This window comes from Carcharhinus amblyrhynchos, chromosome 27 (assembly GCF_965287045.1).
Source record: "Carcharhinus amblyrhynchos chromosome 27, sCarAmb.v2.hapA, whole genome shotgun sequence".
NCBI classification, from domain to species: domain Eukaryota; kingdom Metazoa; phylum Chordata; class Chondrichthyes; order Carcharhiniformes; family Carcharhinidae; genus Carcharhinus; species Carcharhinus amblyrhynchos.
The window spans coordinates 35,650,215-35,668,618 of record NC_137350.1 but is presented as its reverse complement, the minus strand read 5'-3'; the positions used below and the strand labels follow the sequence as shown (position 1 = coordinate 35,668,618).

General features: G+C 44.9%; 1 protein-coding gene across 6 annotated transcripts in view; it reads left to right on the top strand.

The window, feature by feature from the left end:
* Window positions 1–3,205: 3,205 nt before the first annotated feature.
* The window catches only part of LOC145359297 (protein AF-10-like), a 199,708-nt gene continuing 184,509 nt past the window's right edge, over window positions 3,206–18,404 (top strand). For all 6 annotated transcript variants that reach the window (XM_080213858.1, XM_080213857.1, XM_080213856.1 and 3 more), the window contains exons 1-2: window positions 3,206–3,454; window positions 5,611–5,690. In XM_080213858.1, coding sequence (XP_080069984.1) covers window positions 3,346–3,454; window positions 5,611–5,690 — 189 coding nt within the window. In that variant the 5' untranslated portion in view covers window positions 3,206–3,345. The remainder of the gene's footprint in view (window positions 3,455–5,610; window positions 5,691–18,404) is intronic.

Sequence of the window (18,404 nt, the reverse complement as noted above, 5' to 3'; positions counted from 1 at the left end):
GTATTTATATTAATCTTTATTATCTTACTGAAGCTTTGTGGGCAGCATGGTGGCACAGTGGTTAACACTGCTGCCTCACAGCACTAGGGACCCAAATTCAATTCCCAGCTTGGGTCACTGTCTTTACAGAGTCTGCATGTTCTCCCCATGTCTGCATGGGTTTCCTCTGGTTTCCTCCCACAGTCCCAAATATGTGCTAATTAGATACATTGGCCATGCTAAATTCTCCCTCAGTGTACCCAAACAGGTGCCGGAGTGTGGCAACTAGGGGATTTTCACAGTAACTTCAATGCAATGTTAATTAGTGTAAGCCTACTTGTAACAATAGTAAATAAACTTCAAAACTAGTATGAAGTGCCATCACAAATCACTAGCATAAGAAACAGGCAGAGAAAAAGCTGCTGGGTAAGACAAAACATCTCTGTGTCCTGAGTACAGTGTAAATCCAATATATAAGAGTTCTAGAGAGAACAATCCCAGTTTCTCTGGCCCCACCTCATGACTGGAGTCCCTCATCCATTGTACTATCCTGGCAAATTGTGGGTTTAAGTTCCACATTAAGATTAAGGACTGGAGTTCCCAGTCCAGTTTTGTTGTGCTGGATGTGTGCTGCATTGTCCACTTGCTAAAGTGTTAATCTAACTCCTGACTGCTCTCTATCAGAAGAAATAATCACTAGAAGATATCAAAGTTCTTCAAAGTAACTTGAATTATCACTCGTGATGCTGCAGTTTCTCCGTTTTACAAGAAATTTGGCTCCTCAGGAAATCCTATTCGAGCATTGCAAATTTCCTCTCATGTTAGGCCACATCACAATTACTTGTAACAAATAAGCTTGGAGTGCATGCACTACTTACACTGGTATGATACAAGGCTCGGACTGTAAAGGATCTGGAATTATGCCAGTTGAGACATTGAGAGTATTGAGGAGAAAATCCACCAAGGTCCTGATTCAAAAGTACTGTCCAGCTGAACCTGCTGGAGGGGTACACATCTACATATCAGTTACAAATAGGGTCATGGACGTTTGGATACTTAACCTCCCTACAGTCAAATTGTCTGTTGGCATTGACCACTGTGCTGGGGACACAAATACAACAACAAGAGACTGAGTCAGTACCTTCAGAAAACAAGGGGAAGAGAAAAAGTAAGAAAAGAAGAAAGCAAGGTATAGGAAGGATTTGCATTCAATGTACCTGCTCTTTTGGTAATGCATTGGCAATTTCTTTAAATGTATGTGCCCTTTTGGTTCCTTTTGCACAGTAACTTAAAATGAGCAAATGTGCATGGGCTGCTACACAGCCACATAACAGTCCGAAAGATGTGCTGGTTAGGTGTATTGGCCATGCTAAATTCTCCCTCAGTGTACCTGAACAGGCACCGGAGTGTGGCGACTAGGGGACTTTCACAGATTTTTCACCCGCACATCTTTGGACTGTGGGATGAAACCAGAACACCCGAAGGAAATCCATGTAGAATGAAGAGAATGTGCAAACTCTACACAGACAGTGACTTGAGGCTGGAATTGAACCCATGTCCCTGGCACTCTGAAGAAGCAGTGCTAACCACTGTGCCACCTTGCTGCCCCTTTTTAGTCACGACTGTGATGTGGGAAACACGGCGATGAATTTATGCATTCAGAATGGTGGTATAAATTACTTACATCATCTGGTTGTAGATAATATCAGTGGTTTTGTGTCACAGTGATGGTGTTCCTACCAGGAGCTGTGTGTTCAAGTCCCACGCTAGGGCTCTTTGACCACAGGAAGACAGTGTATTCATGATACAGTTCAACAGGCTGATTACCAGCCTGGGAATGCTTCCAACATCTTCCACAATTCCCCAAAGGGAAGAACAAGTCTGTTAAGAAATGATTTTTAAAAATTGCTTGAAGGATAAACATTGGCTGGGGGGATTTGGGATAACTCCCTTGCAATGCTGCCAAAAGTGGCCGTGGGACTTTTACATCCATCTGAGAAGGCAGTCAGGACCTCAATTTAATGTTTCATCTGAAAGACAGCACCTCTGACAGTGCAGCCCTCCCTCAGTACTTCTTTGGGGGGGTCTCAGCTTTGATTATTTGGTCAAGACCCCAGCACCAGATTTGAACCGACACCTTTAACGTGAGAAGATATCTGAAGTGCTTCACAGGAATGCGGTCTGACAAAAATTGCCACCAAGCCACAGAAGAATTTATTGGAAAGACTTGACTCAACATCAATTCTTGTGAAGGCAATTCTGAGAAAAAGTACTGAACGAGTCAAATATGGTACAAAAATAAACATAGTGAAATCTATGACAGTCTTGCTGATATCCTTTGCAATGATATCACTGTAAATGTAGGAGCATGCAGTGGTCTTGCCTTCAGCTGCCTGGGCCCTCACTTCTGGATTCATAGAATCCCAACAGTACAGGAGGAGGCCATTCTGCAATGAGAACAATCCCATTCTGGCCCCATAACCCCACATATTTACCCTGCTAATCCCCTTGACACTAAGGGTCAGCTTAGCATGTGCAATCTACCTAACCCACACATCTTGGGACACTAAGGGGCAATTTAGCATGACCAGTCCACCTAACACACACATCTTTGGAATGTTGCGGGTCGGGGGAGGGGGGAACTGGAGCACCTGGAGGAAACCCATACAACTTGGGAGACTCCACAAGGCTGGAATTGAATGCGGGTCCCTGGTGCTGTGAGACAGCAATGCCAACTGTACCATCCCCTTGGAGGTCTCCATGCTCTTTAACTCCCTCCTCCCACTTCATTCACTCCTGCCTGCCCTGTTAATTCCCTCCTCCCTTCCACCCTCCTTCTTAATTTCCTCCTCCCTCCCCTCTCATTTCCCTTATGCCCTCCTTAATTCCCTCCCTCTCCTCCTCTGAGACACTCTACAAAAACTTGTCCCCTTTTGATTGACCATGCAAGCCTTTTGGCCAGTTGGGTGTAATTTTGCTTTCTAATAGTCAGGATGGGGTGGGATGGCTGCTGTTTTTTTTCTCTTTAAGATGCCAAGGGCGTTGCATGAACATATTCACCGTGCCGAAATAGGTAATACATGAAAAAGAGAGGAGCCTCTTTTTGTTTAGCGAAATCACCCTTCCCGGCCGCTTCGATCGGCGCTGCGTCGGCGAACCGTAGAATTTATTCTTTGCGACCATAGTTCTCGGAATGAGCAGCGCTTGCGCCTTGGTAATGGTTGCAATGCATTGAGAGAGGGACGGGACTCCCCCCTCCCTCTGTGTGAGAGAGAGACATGGGGAAACAATGTGTCGGAGAGGAGATGCTCTGGGTTACTTTGTTGTAACTAGTTTTCAGAAGCACATCGGGACGGGCTGGGAATTATGAAGGAGATGGTTGGAGGTTGCTGCGTGTGTTCTGACGAGAGGGGATGGGCTGAGAACCCTTTGGTTTACTGTGACGGGCATGGTTGCAATGTTGCTGTCCATCAAGGTAAAGAGGGGAGAGAGAGAGGGGAAGGAGAAGGCATATTTTTTTTTAAAAAAATAAGGCTTGTAAGAGGATGTGGTGTAGTTGCTTAACTACTTCATTTCACACCTTGAAAATTCAATTCCCCCCTCCCCAAATCGACAATGTTTGAAAAAATGCCAGTGATAGCAACATCTTCAAACCAAGAAGTTGCAACAATTAATCCGGTCTTTTTTTTCCTCCCTATGGCCGGAGGAGGCCAGTTGTCAGTCACGTAGACTTGCTTGTGTGTGTGTGTGTGTTTTTTTTGGTTACGTTTTATATTTGCTAACGCTTATGTTTTAAATATTGTGATCTGTAATTGCAAGCCTATGTTTTTTTTAAAAAAAAATGCAATCTAACTTTTTTCCCCTTCTCTCTCTCTCTGGCGTTTGATGTACTTTTTAAGTGCGCCACATTGACCTGTGTGTGATTAATAATCCGTTAGCAGAACTATCAATAGGCGGAATGCCGGGTGTTCAGTGGGGAGTAACATTGAGGGAGCTTCTTGTTCACCTACACTTGTGTGATTGACAGGTGACGTTGGTTGTTAGTTGCTGGGATCGCTGTTAGCAACAACTTGTCTACTGTTTATACAACCATCCAGAAGCTCTAACTTCAGCCCAGTGGGCTCCTGCTTCAGTGCACCACTTAATATGGTATTAAAATATATCCAGTAGAAAATCCCCAGGCTCAACTCCCCCTAGACTGGCAGAGTGAGCCAAAGTGGCATAGTAGGGGTGGCACAATGGTTAGCACTGCTGCCTCAGTAACAGGGATCCCCGGGTTCGACTCCTGGCTTGGGTCACTGTCTGTGCAGAGTCTCCCCATGTCTGCATGAGTTCCCTCCAGGTGTTCCCATTTCCACCCACAGTCCAAAAAGACGTGCTGCTTTGGTGCATTGGCTGTGCTAAATTCTCCCTCAGTGTACCCGAACAGGTGCCGGAGTGTGGTGACTAGAGGATTTTCACAGTAGCTTCATTGCAGGGTTAATCTAAGCCTACTTTTGACTAATAAATAAATAAACTTAGTCTCCTCAATAACATGAGTCTCGGTTACAAGGGGTAGCGAAGAGGGAGGGCACCAGCCAGTAAAACAGCACTTATATCTTAAAGTATGCTTAAGTATGGTTAAACATCTCACAATATGCTGCAGGAAGGTAACTAGACAAAGCAGTTGGCAGTGGGCCAAGGAAGATGACATTAGGATAGGTGACCAAAAGCTTGGTCAAGGAGTCAGGTTTTAGTGTGTCTTAAAGGAGAGAACACTGGGGGGAGATTAAAGTGGGACTTCCTGAGCTTGGGGCCCAGTTGGCTGTAGTCAAGTTCACCAGTGTGGGGGGTGGGGGGGAGGTTGGGGATGTGCAAGAGACCAGAATCAGTGGAAGGTGGGGGATGCACAAGAGACCAGAATCACTGGAAGGTGGAGGATGCACCAAGGCCAGACTCAGTGAAAGGTGGTGTATTTGCTGGGTTGCAGAGATGGAGAAGTAAGGCTATGGAGGGATCCAAACGTGAGAAAGAGAATTTTAAAATTGTGCATCCTGTGATTGGACAGGATCTGGTTTGCCTGTCTATATCCTCCACAGTTGAATAGCTTGCCAACTCACTGTCCATGCATGTATGGGAAAATGACTGCCTGGTAACCGATTACAACTGGCGCAGACAGATCGGACTCTAACAGTTTCTCCCCAACTCTCCTCGTGATACTATCTTGTTGCAGGCTGGGGTAATCTATCCTGGAACTCTCCAACTCTGTACTGCACTGACCAAACAGCCAGTGCGGGGCAGAGATGTTTTAAAATAAATAATGAATTAAATAAAATTAATCCTGCGATCAGGAACAGAGTCAGGTGTTTGGATTATGAAATTGTACAGGTGTTCTTGGCGTTGGGCCAGAAGGTTTCTGATATCGTACTGTTTATACATAATGTGTGTGCGAGCGCAGAGAGAAGGTTGAAGGGTCATCACCAAAGGTAGTGCAGCTAGGGTGGGGGCGGGGGTGCTACCAGCAACTCTACACTAGCACCTTGAAGAGAGGGAAGGAAATGAATATGTAGGGTGTGTTGCTGTGACTTGTTAAAAGCTTGTTTGTGGATTATTGTGTATTTATGGTTGCTTTCCCTCTGTTTCTATTTGCAGCTTGTTATGGAATTGTTCACGTCCCAACTGGTCCATGGTTCTGCAGGAAGTGCGAATCTCAAGAGCGAGCTGCGAGAGTGGTGTGTATTTATCAAATTCCCTCCAAATTCTGTTCACTTTACACTATGATAAAGGGTTCACTTTTTGATGCGTTGCCTGTTCTAATGTGGAGCTTCTGGTATAGGTGACGTACAAAGTTGGAATTTGAATACAGTTTAGCTGCACAATTGGAATGAAGTGGTCTAATATTGAGCTGTAGTAGGTAGAGTTGGGTTCATCTGTCCTTGTGTTGAAGAGTTGATAAAGCAGGCAAAGTCATCAGTCCTGCCCACTGACCCTGCCAGAAGTACATATAGGAACATAGGGGTTAGGAGCAGCAGTAAGCTATTTGGCCCTTAGAGCTTGCTGTACCATTCGGTAAGATCATGGCTGATTTGATTGTGGTGTCAACATCACTCTCCTGTCTCTTGCCCCTACTGTTTTGGTGGCACGGTGGTTAGCCATGCTGCCACACAGCACTAAGGACCCGGGTTCGATTTCCCTGGTTTGGGTCACTGTCTGTATGGAGTCTGCATGTTCTCCCTGTGTCTGTGTGGGTTTCCCCCGGGTGCTCTGGTTTCCTCCCACAGTCCAAAGATGTGCAGGTTAGCTGAATTAGCCATGCTAAATTCTCCCTCAGTTTATCCGAACAAGCGCCGGAGTGTGGCGACTAGAGGATTTTCACAGTAACTTCATTGCAGTGTGAATGTAAGCCCATTTGTGACTCTAATAAATAAACTTCAACCGTTGTTATGTGGAATCATTGACTGATATGCCACAGAAGGAAGCCAGATGATCTACTGGGCTTGTGCCAGCTCTTTGAAAGAGTTATCCAGTTCATTTTGTTCCCCTGCAATTTTTCCCGTTGAAGTATTTATCTAATTTCCTTTTCAAAGTTTATTATTGAATTTACTTCCACCATCCTTTCAGGCAGTGTATTCTAAAGCATCGTATTTCACTGCTTAGAATAAATTCTATTCATTTCCCCCTCATTCTTTTGCCGTTATATTAAATTGGCGATCTCTGTTTATCGTCCTTCTGCCACAGAAAGCAGTAACCCCCCTGTTTATGAACACTTCTATTAAAACTCTCTTGGTGAAGAATAACCCCAATGTTTCTCATCTCTCTGAGTAACTGCTGATTCTGTGGGATTGGTTGTAGCTGTGTTATTAAGTGGTGTAGGTGGGAAGGGCACAAGGGTGGGAGTCGCTCTTGCAGAGCTGTGACAAGTGCTTAACAGATTCATGTGCCCTCCTCCTGGGCCTGGAACATTCTGTGATTCCGTTTGCTCCTTTTCCATCCCCAACTCTCATTGACAGAGCTCACTGACATTCACTAGTTAGGCGTCACAGTTTAGGTGTGGCACTGGAGTATTGCCAGTGCTTGGTTGATGAGGTACTGAGAGAACTGACAGCACACTGGTCATTTTATATCCTTGTACATTAAACGTGGTTATTATAAGAGAATAGAATCCTTACAGTGCGGAAGGAGGCCACTTGGCCCATCAAGTCTGCACTAGCCACAATCCCACCCAAGCCCTATTTCCATAACCCCACTTATTCACCCTGCTAGTCCCCCTGACACTAAGGGGCAATTTAGTATGGCCAATCCATCTAACCTGGAGATCTTTGGACTGTGCGAGGAAACCGGAGCACCCGGCAGAAACCCATGCAGACACGGGGAGAATGTGCGAACTCTGTACAGACAGTGATCCAAGGCCGGAATTGAACTCGGGTCCCTGGCACAGTGAGGCAGCAGTGCTAGCCACTGTGCCGTTGTTGTGATATCTGTAAGTACTGCTGACCCCTACTGTGACTGTAATTGTACATGTTGGCCTGGAGCTGCTGTATGACCTTCCCTACATTTTAAATTTGGCACATGAAGCAGTCATAAGAAAAGATGGAGTACAGAGAGAGAGGGAATTACAGTTCAAAGCTAAGTGCAGCTGGACTTCCAGGAATGAGACGGAATCAAAGCAATCCTCCATTTTCTTTTTTAACAAGGCTTTATTCAATCCAGAAACTTGGGAATGAGAAATGGACTGGGATGTGGAAAGGATAGGATGGGGAAATATAATTTGTCCACTCCTGGAAGTCAGAGCGTCCACATCCTATTGGAATTTTGCCTGGCATTAGCAAACAGAGGGTGATATAGCGGCTGCCACCAGTGCCACAGAACAGGGATGGATGTAGCTTTGCCAGTGTTCCCTGATCACATTCAGCAGAGGTAAAGTCAACCCTTGGCTGGATACCACTACATGGACCACAGAGTTGTAGTACAGGAGCAAGTTGTGCAACTCAGCACACGATTTATTTCCTGATAGCAACATAGTACGAAAAAGACAATAGAAATACAATTGTTACATAGGAAACAGAGCCTATGAGAAACAGATCAGAACCCTTTCAGATCCTGTGGCCTTGTGCTTTGTAGTTTAAAGTAAGTTGTATTTTTTTTAATTCATCAAAGCGAAGGATGTTGGGGCCCAGGAAGTTGAACGCTTTCCACCTGCCCGCAATAACATTGTGCTGGGCCAATTTCTGCAGAGCCACGATTATTGAGCAAGGTTGACACTTGCATTTCCTACACGAAACATCATTATGGGTTCTGAGTGAGCGAGACAGACTCAACCAAAACCCTGCTGCCCATTTCCTAACCTGCACCAAGTCCAGTTCACCCAGTCTCCCTGTCCTCGCTGATCTACACTGGCTCCCAGACCATGCGTATTTCAAATTTAACAATTCATGCTTCAGATTGAAATGGAGTTCTCATTGTATAACCTACTTGTCATGTTCTGAATGTTTCGAGTCTCCTGTTATCTCTCAGATGAGTCATTTAACCTCTCTATAAAGAGGATGTTGCCATCAACTGAAAGCCTTTAATTTTTACAAGGTACCGTTCCCACAGGTGATGACAGTCTTTTGGTATTGTGCTCAAGTGGCAATGCTCCAAGTATTATTCTAGCCAGTGAATGTTGGCAGGGAGCTGAGCAGTGGATGAAGGGAGGTGTGGGGGCTGTGAATAAATATGCTTATGTCACACCTTGTCCTTAGCTGAAGTAGGGACAGTTTTATTTTGCTGACTCTGCGTAGCCAACATCTCAAATGAAGCAAGATTACTCATCGAGGGAAATTCTAACAAAGCCTAAATGCACGTGATGAAATGTTGCTAGAAACTATTCTACTGTGTTTGCGCAGTCAGTAATTGAACATGAACAGAGGAAATTCCATCTTTGCCTTACTCCTACCCACTCTCCTGCTTATTGCGTAAAAAGAAAACTTTTATGCAATAATATTTACTCAATAACATTCAGGAGGTGGAGTCCTGATTGATTTTTCTCCATCTCTTCCAGTTGAGGTAAAGCTTGGGGCAATTCCAGCATTCCTGGTGCCCGCATTAACTGAGCAATGGCAAAGGATCAATCCTGAAACCTCCTTGATTTTCTTTAACTCCAAGTGAGAGTTGGGTTGGAAGCTGCACTCAGCCATTGGGAAAGGTTAGCTGTTTTAGTGCAATTTAGGAATTGGATGGGCTGCACATAGACACTCACAGGAGGTTCTGAGAAGTCTGTGTGTTTTCTTTTTCTTCAATTCTCCATCTGGGGGCAGCTTCAACCCACAGCAATGCAACCTCCACTGGACAGCATGGAGTCAGCTTCTTCATAGATCCCTGAAATATAGAAGAAGGCCATTTGGCCCATCAGGACTGTACTGATCACAATCCCACCCAGGCCCTATTCCCATAATCCCACACATTTACTCTGCTAATCCCCCAACGCTAGGGTCAATTTAGCACGGCCAGTCCACCTAACCCGCACGTGTTTGGACTGTGGGAGAAAACCGGAGCACCTGGAGGAAACAAACCCATGCAGACGTGGGGAGAATGTGCAAACGCCACACAGACAGTGATCCAAGGTGGGAATTGAACTGGGCCCCTGGTGCTGTGAAGCAGCAGTGTTAGCCACTGTGCGTGCGCCCCCCCCCCCCCCCCCCCCCAACCCACCCCCCAACCCACACACACACACACACACACACACACACACACACACACACACACACAGTTCTGAAGCCATCCTGCTTGGAACGGGGATTCAACACCGTGCTGTTGGCACCTGTCGAATCCACACTGGCTGCCCAGCCAACTGGGACAACTGCCACCCACCTCCCCACCAGCCACACCCCACAAGGAATCTGAGTCGCTGTGACAGCATATTAGATGCGTGTTGTTGTCCAGAGTTGTGATTAGTCATAATGGAGGCTCCAATGTCCTTTACATCATGGAATCAATCCCACTCTCCCCATCTGTCATTGGCTTACTCCTGCACCTGACATCTATGTTCGTATGCCAATCAGCCCATTGAGCCTGCTTCACTATTCCATAAGATCTGATCTGAATGTGACCTTGCTATCCTGTTACCCTTTGACACCCTTGTCAATCAAGAATCTGTCTAACTCAGCCTTATAAATATTTAATGACCCAGCCTACACTACTGTCTGGGGAAGAGAGTTCCACAGATTCAACTGCCTGAGAGAGAAAAAAGTCTCATCTCAGTCTTAAAAGGGAGATTCCTTATTCTTAAATTGTGTCCTTTAGATCTGGTCTCTCCCACAAGAGGAAACATCTTTTTGGCATCTACCTTGTAACACCCCCTCAGGATCTTGTATCTTTCGATAAGATCACCTCTCATCTTCTAAACTCCAGCAGGTACAAGCCCAATCTGTCCAACTTTCCTATAACGTAAACATCCCATTCAAGGAATCAGTCAAGTGAACCTTCTCTGAGCTGCTTCCAATAATTTTTATTTCTTAAACAAGGAGACCAAAACTGTACAAGCAGTCCAGATGTGACCTCACCAATACCCTGTAGAACTGCAGTAAAATATCTCTACTTTTATATTCCATTCCCCTTTCCAATAATGACAACATTCCATTTGCCTTTCTAATTGCTTGTTCTACCCATATACTAACTTTTTATGATTCCTGTACCAGATCCCTCTGTCTCACAGAGTCTTGCAGCCTCTCTCCATCCAAATGATATACTGCTATTCTTCATACCAAAATAGCCAAGTTCACATTTTGCCACATTATATTCCATCTGCCAAATCTTTGCCCATTCACTTAATCTCCTTATTTCCTCTTCACAATTTGCTCTCCTACCTATTTTGGTGCTATCAACAAATTTAGCAGTCGTGCATTTGGTCGTTTTGATCATTGATATATATAGGTGAGGCCCCAGCACCTATCCCTGTGAACCTCCACTTGTTAAACCTTGGATTTGATTTGATTTGTTATTGTCATATATATTAGTATGCAATGAAAAGTATTGTTTTTTGCGTGCTATCCAGACAAAGCATACCGTATATAGGAAACAAGAGAGTGCAGAATGTAGTATTACAGTCATAGCTAGAGTGTAGAGAAAGATCAACTTAATCCGAGGTAGGTCCATTCAAAAGTCTGATGACAGCAGAGAAGAAGCTGTTCTTGAGTCAGTTGGTATGTGATCTCAGACTTTTGTATCTATTTCCCAAGGAAGAAGGTGGAAGAGAAAATATCCAGGGGCGTGGAGTCCTTAATTATGCATCCATGTTTCTGAGGCAGCAGGAAGGGTAGACAGTGTCAATGGATAAGAGGCTGGTTTGAGTAATGGACTGGGCTTTATTCATGACCCTTTGTAGTTTCTTGCAGACTTGGGCAGAGCAGGAGCCATACCAAGCTGTGATGCAATCAGAAAGAATGCTTTCTATAATGCATCTGTAGAAGTTGGTGAGAGTTGTAGCTAGCATACCAAATTTCCTTAGCCTCTTGAGAAAGTAGAGGTGTTGGTGGGCATTCTTAACTATAGTGTCGGCATGGGTGGACCAGGACAGGTTGTTGGTGATCTGGACACCTGAAAACTTGAAGCTCTTGACCATTTCTACTCACTCCACATTGATGTGGACAGGGGCATGTTCTCCACTGTGCTTCCTGAAGTCTCGGTGTGTGTTAGAAAGGTTTGCAGGTAGTTACAGAGCCTGTTTGGCTGGGTTTTAAATCTCTATATACATGTATGTTGTCTATCTACTTCATCAGCTGGCTAGATATTTCACAACTGGGGCCAACTGCTTCACATTAAGGTCAGAATGCTCTAACTCGTTGAAAAACACTGCACTTGGAAAGGCTATTGGCAGTTATGTTGAAAAGCAGAGATGTTATGTTAAATTTGTATCAAATAAAGATATAGAGGGCTTGGAGAAGGTGCTAAAAGGAATTGACAAGGTGGTACAAGAAATGAAAGTTTATAACTATCAGGAAAGACTGAATGGTTTGGGGCGCTTTCCTTTGGAAAGGAGAAGGTTGAGCTGATACAAATGTTCAATGTTGTGAAAAGGTTTGAAAGGGTAGACGTAGGGAAAAAGTTTTCACTTCTGGGTGAGTCCAAAACTTGGGGCCAAAAATAGAAGATAATCACTAATAAATCCAAGAAATGATTGAAGGCAAATTTCTTCAGCAAGAGGGTTGGTTAGATAGTAAAATGTGCTACGTGCTGCGGCACGGTGGCACAGCGATTAGCGCTGCTGCGTCTGACCGCCAGGGACCGGGGTTCAATTCCTGGCTTGGATCACTGTCTGTGTGGATTCTGCACTTTCTCTATGTGTCTGCGTGGGTCTCCTCCAGATGCTCTGGTTTCCTCCCACAGCCTAAAGATGTGTGGGTTAGGTTGATTGGCCATGCTAAATTGATCCTAGAGTCGGAGATAAGCCAGGTAAATCCGTGGGGCTACGAAGACAGGATTTGGGTGGGATTGAGGTCGGTGCAGACTTGATGGGCTGAATGGCCTCCTCCTGCACTGTAGGGATTCTGAGTCTAGTCACGATGGAAGCTCTAATGTTCTTTTCATCATGTGACTGATCAGGAATCTCTACTGCTCTTCCTGCAGTCATTGGCGTACGAACATATGTGTCAGGTGCAGGAGTAGGCCAATCAGCCCATTGAGCCTGCTTTGCTATTCAATAAGTTCTGATCAGAATATGACCTTGACTCCACTTTCTTTGCTATCCTGGTACCCTTTCACACCCTTGTCAGTCAAGTATCTGACTAACTCAGCCTTAAAAATATTTAATGACCCAGCCTACAGCACTCTCTGGGGAAGAGAGTTCCACAGACTCAACTGTCTGAGAGAAAAAAATAATCTCATCTCAGTCTTAAAAGGGAGAATCCTTATTCTTAAACTGTGTCCTCTAGATCTGTCTCTCCCACAAGAGGAAACATCTTTTTGGCATCCATCTTGTAACGCTTCCTCAGGGTCTTGTGTGCTTCAATAAGATCACCTCTCATTCTTCTAAACTCCAGCAGATACAAGTCAAATCTTTCCTATAACGTAAACATCCCATTCAAGGAATCGAGTGAACCTTCTCGGAGCTGCTTCCAATAATTTTTATTTCTTAAACAAGGAGACCAAAACTGTACACAGCAGTCCAGATTTGACCTCACCAACACCTAGTAGAAGTGCAGTAAAATATCTCAAGTTTTATATTCCATTCCCCTTTCCATTTGCCTTCCTAATCACTTGTTCTACCCATATACTAACTTTTTGTGATTCCTGTACCAGATCCCTCTGTCTCAGAGTTCTGCAATCTCTCTCCATCTAAATGATATCCTGCTATTCTATTCTATTCTATTCTTCCTACCAAAGTAGCCAAGTTCACAATTTGCCACATTATATCCATCTGCCAAATTTTTGGCCATTCACTTAAACTTCTTACATCCTCTTCACAATTTGCTCTCCTCAGCAAATTTAGCAAACATACATTTGGTCCCTGTGATCATTGATATAAATAGCACCTACCCCTGAGGCACTCCACTCATTGAATCTTGGATTTGATTTGATTTGTTAGTATCACATGTATTAACATACAATGAAAAGTATTGTTTCTTGCGCGCTATCCAGACAAAGCATACCGTACCTGGGGAAGCAAAGGAGGGAGCACAGAATGTGGTGTTACAGTCTTAGCTAGGGTATAGACAAAGATCAACTTAATGCAAGGTAGGTCCATTCAGAAGTCTGATGGAAGCAGGGAAGAAGTTGTACTTGAGTCGATTGGTATGTGACCTCAGACATTTGCATTATTTTCCCGACGAAAAAGATGGAAGAGTATATGTCTAGGATGCATGGCATTCTTGATTATGCTGGCTGCTTTGCTGAGGCAGTGGGAAGTGTAGACAGTGTTAGTGGAAGGCAGGCTGGCCTGCATGATGGATTGAGCTTCATTCACAACCCTTTGTAGTTTCATGTGCACTTGGGCAGAACAGGAGCCATACCAAGCTGTCTTACACCAAAAAGAATGCTTTCTATGGTGCACCTGTAGAAGTTGGTGACATGCCAAATTTCCTTAGCCTCATGAGTAAATAGAGGTGTTGATGGCCTTTCTTAACAGTAGTGTTGGCATTGGGGGGACCAGGACAGGTTGTTGGTGAGTTGGACACCTAAAAACTTGAAGAGCTCGACCATTTCTATTTGGTCCCCATTGATGTAGACAGGACCATGTTCTCCAGTATGCTCCCTGAAGTCTTGGTGTGTGTTAGAGAGGTTTGCAGGTTGATACACAGCCTGTTTGGCTGTGTTTTAAATCTATATATACAAGTATATTGTCTATCTACTTCTTCATCAGCTGGCTAGATATTTCACAACTGGGGCCAACTGCTTCACATTAAGGTCAGAATGCCCTAACTCATTGAAAAACGCTGCACTTGAAAAGGCTATTGGCAATTATGTTGAAAAGCGGAGATGTTATGTTAAACTTGTATCAAATAAAGATATCAAGGGATTGGAGAACGTGCTAAGAGGAATTGACAAGGTGCTACTAGAACTGAAAGTTTATAACTATCAGGAAAGACTGAACAGTTTGGGGCGTTTTTCTTTGGAAAGAACAACATAAGAACATAAGAAATAGGAGCAGGAGTAGGCCATCTAGCCCTTCGAGCCTGCCCCGCCATTCAATAAGATCATGGCTGATCTGTCGTGGCTCAGTTCCACATTCCCGCCCTCTCCCCTCTCCCCTTAATCCCCTCGCTTATCAAAAACCCATCAACCCGCGTCTTAAAAATATTTAGCGAGGCAGCCTCCACTACTTCAACGGGCAGAGAATTCCAGAGATTCACCACCCTTTGAGTGAGGAAGTTCCTCCTCAACTCCGTTCTAAACCACCCCCCCCTTTATCTTGAGGCTGTGCCCCCTAGTCCTACTGTCCTTTCTGAGCGGGAAGAGTCTCTCCACCTCTATCCTATCCATCCCATTCATCATCTTATATGTCTCAATGAGATCTCCCCTCATTCTTCTAAACTCTAACGAGTACAAGCTTAGTTTATTCAGCCTCTCCTCATAGCTCAACCCCCTCAACTCCGATGTCAGCCTAGTAAACCTCCTCTGCACTCCCTCCAAGGCCAAAATATCCTTGCGTAAGTGCGACGACCAAAACTGCACACAGTACTCCAGCTGCGGCCTCACCAATGCCCTATACAGCTGCAGCAAGACCTCCCTACTTTTATATTCAATCCCCCTCGCTATGAAGGCCAGCATCCCATTTGCCTTCCTGACCACCTGCTGCACCTGCAAGCTGGGTTTTTGCGACTCATGCACAAGGACCCCGAGGTCCCTCTGCACCGTCGCCTGCTGCAGTTTTTTGCCACGTAAGTAATAGTCCTTCCTACCATTATTCCTACCAAAGTGGACCACCTCACACTTGCCAACATTAAATTCCATTTGCCAGTTCCTGGCTCATTCGCCCAGCCTATCTAGATCCTTCTGCAGACTCTCCACACCCTCTGCGCAATTTGCCGTTCCACCAATCTTAGTGTCGTCAGCAAATTTCAACACCATACACTCGGTTCCCTCCTCCAGATCATCTATATAAATGGTGAATAGCTGAGGCCCCAGCACCGACCCCTGAGGCACTCCACTAGTCACCAACCGCCAATCCGAATAGCACCCATTAACCCCCACTCTCTGCCTCCTATTTGACAACCAATCTTCTATCCACGCTAACACCCTACCCCCAACTCCATGCCCCCTTACCTTCTGCAATAACCTCTTGTGAGGTACCTTGTCAAACGCCTTCTGAAAATCCAGAAAGACCACATCCTCCGGCTCTCCTCTATCCACCGCCCTCGACACATCCTCATAGAACTCCAATAAATTTGTCAGACACGACTTCCCCTTAACGAAACCGTGCTGCGTCTGCTCTATCAAGCAATTCCCCTCAAGATGCCTCGCTATTTCCTCCTTGATGACGGATTCTAACATTTTACCTACAACAGACGTTAAACTAACCGGCCTATAATTCCCTGCCTTTTGCCTGCCACCCTTCTTAAACAATGACGTAACATTAGCCGTTTTCCAATCTTCTGGCACTTCCCCGGAATCCAGCGACGTTTGGAAAATAACCACCAAGGTATCCACTATCACCTCCGCCATTTCTTTCAGAACCCGTGGATGCATTCCATCCGGTCCTGGGGACTTGTCCACAATCAGTCCCTCCAGTCTGTCGAGCACCGCCTCTCTAGTAACAATAATGTCATTGAGACCCTCCAGTCCTACCACCTTTCCATTGCTAACACTCAGCAAATTATTCACGTCCTCCTCCGTGACCAAAACAACAAGGTTGAGCTAAAACAGATTTTCAATATTGTGAAAGGATTTGAAAGGGTAGACAGAGAGAAAAAGTTTTCACTTCTGGGTTAATCCAAAACTTGGGGCCAAAAATAGAAGATAATCACTAATAAATCCAAGAAAGGATTGAAGGCAAATTTCTTCAGCAAGAGGGTTGGTTAGAACATGGAATGTGCTACCTCAAGGGATTGAGACAAATAACATAAGTATCCTTGAGGGAAATTCAGGTATCCTGAGGGAAACTTAGTTAATGAGGGAGAAAGACATTAAAGGAGTTAAGGTTGGATGATGAGGAGTGGGAGGAGACTTGTATGGAATACATGAGAGCGGCAGCAATTCCCCTGTTCTCCTCCACATCACACAGCAAGTTGAGCTGGAAATATTGCTGTTCCTTCATCTGGCACAAAACCCTGGGAATCCCAACTAGACATAAGAACATAAGAAATAGGAGCAGGAGTAGGCCATCCAGCCCTTCGAGCCTGCCCCGCCATTCAATAAGATCATGGCTGATCTGTCGCTGCTCAGTTCCACTTTCCCGCCCTCTCCCCATAACCCTCTCCTATCAAAAACCCATCAACCCGCGTCTTAAAAATATTTAGCGAGGCAGATGTGGATGTGCTGGCGTTGGACTGGGGTAAACACAGTAAAAAGTCTGACAACACCAGGTTTTAGTCCAACCGATTTATTTGATAGTAACTATCAAATAAATCCCAACTAGAATCATAGAATCCCAACAGTGCAGTGGAGGCCATTTGGCCCATCGAGTCTGCACCAACTCCCCATCAGATCATCTTTCCCAGGCTGTCTGTTCTATCCTGGTAATCCCACACATTTACCTGGCTAATCCCCCTAACCTTTGGACATTGAGAAGCAATTTAGCAGGGCTAATCCATCTAACCTGCACATCTTTGGATTATGGGAGGAATCTGAAGCACTGTGGGACCACTGTTATGATGTGGAGATGCCGGCGTTGGACTGGGGTAAACACAGTAAGAAGTCTCAGAACACCAGGTTAAAGTCCAACAGGTTTATTTGGTAGCAAATGCCGCTAGCTTTTGGTAGCGTTTGATACCAAATAAACCTGTCAGACTTTAACCTGGTGTTGTGAGACATCTTACTGTGGGACTGCTGTTACCACATGGATTGCAGGAGTTCAAGAAGGCGGTTCACCACCACCTTCCTGAAGACATTTAGTTATTGGCAATAAGTGCCAGTAACACTTAAATAAGCATTGATCAGTTGGGCCAAATGGCCTGTTCTGTTCTGTAAATTTCATGTATTGTTGATGCAGAGCTTTGAGAAAGTAACTCTTAACCATCCTTAGTGTTTAGATAAGTGTGTGTGTGGCAGCAAAACAGACAATTAGACCGGTAGCTAAGATCACCAGCTTCTTGCGCTGTAGCTTCCATGAACCCTTGACACGTTGGTGGTGGAGATATTGATCCGCGCTTGTCCGAGTCCCACGATGATACTTTCTGGGACTGGGGTGGTCGCAATTCTTGCAACTGGGAAGCAGGAAGCATTAGCCGAGCGGAAGAAATGGACTGAAATTGTGGCATTGTTTTGTTGAGTATAGACACCTTAATTGATTGTAATCTTATGCCATGAATTTGTTCAGTGAAAAAATAGATGCTTTGAGCATTGAAAGTTGCTGCATGAATGACTCTTTGTTGGTACCTTTCCCAGTAACAAAAAACAGAGTGAAACAGGCCAGAAAGCTCAGTTTCAGCGACTGTTTGTAATGGCCCCTGTCAAAAATAACCTGTAAGCAAGATATTCAAACCTTGGGGTACATTGCTGCTGAATCCGTAAGGGAAATACTGGGACAAACAGATGATCAAAAACCTGGTCAAAGAAGTAGGTTTTAAAAAGCACCTTAAAGGAAGAAAGACAGCAGGAACATTCTGGGAGGAATTCATTAGCCTAGCCCCAAGTAGTTCACAGAATCCATATAGTGCAGAAAGAGGCCATTTGACCCATCAAGCCTGCACCACCAACAATTCCACTTTGGCGTCACGTATGTACACTGCTTGTCTCCCTGCCACTAAGAGGCAATTTAGCACAGTCAATCAGCCAATCCCACGCATCTTTAAACTGCAGGAGGGAGTTGGAGC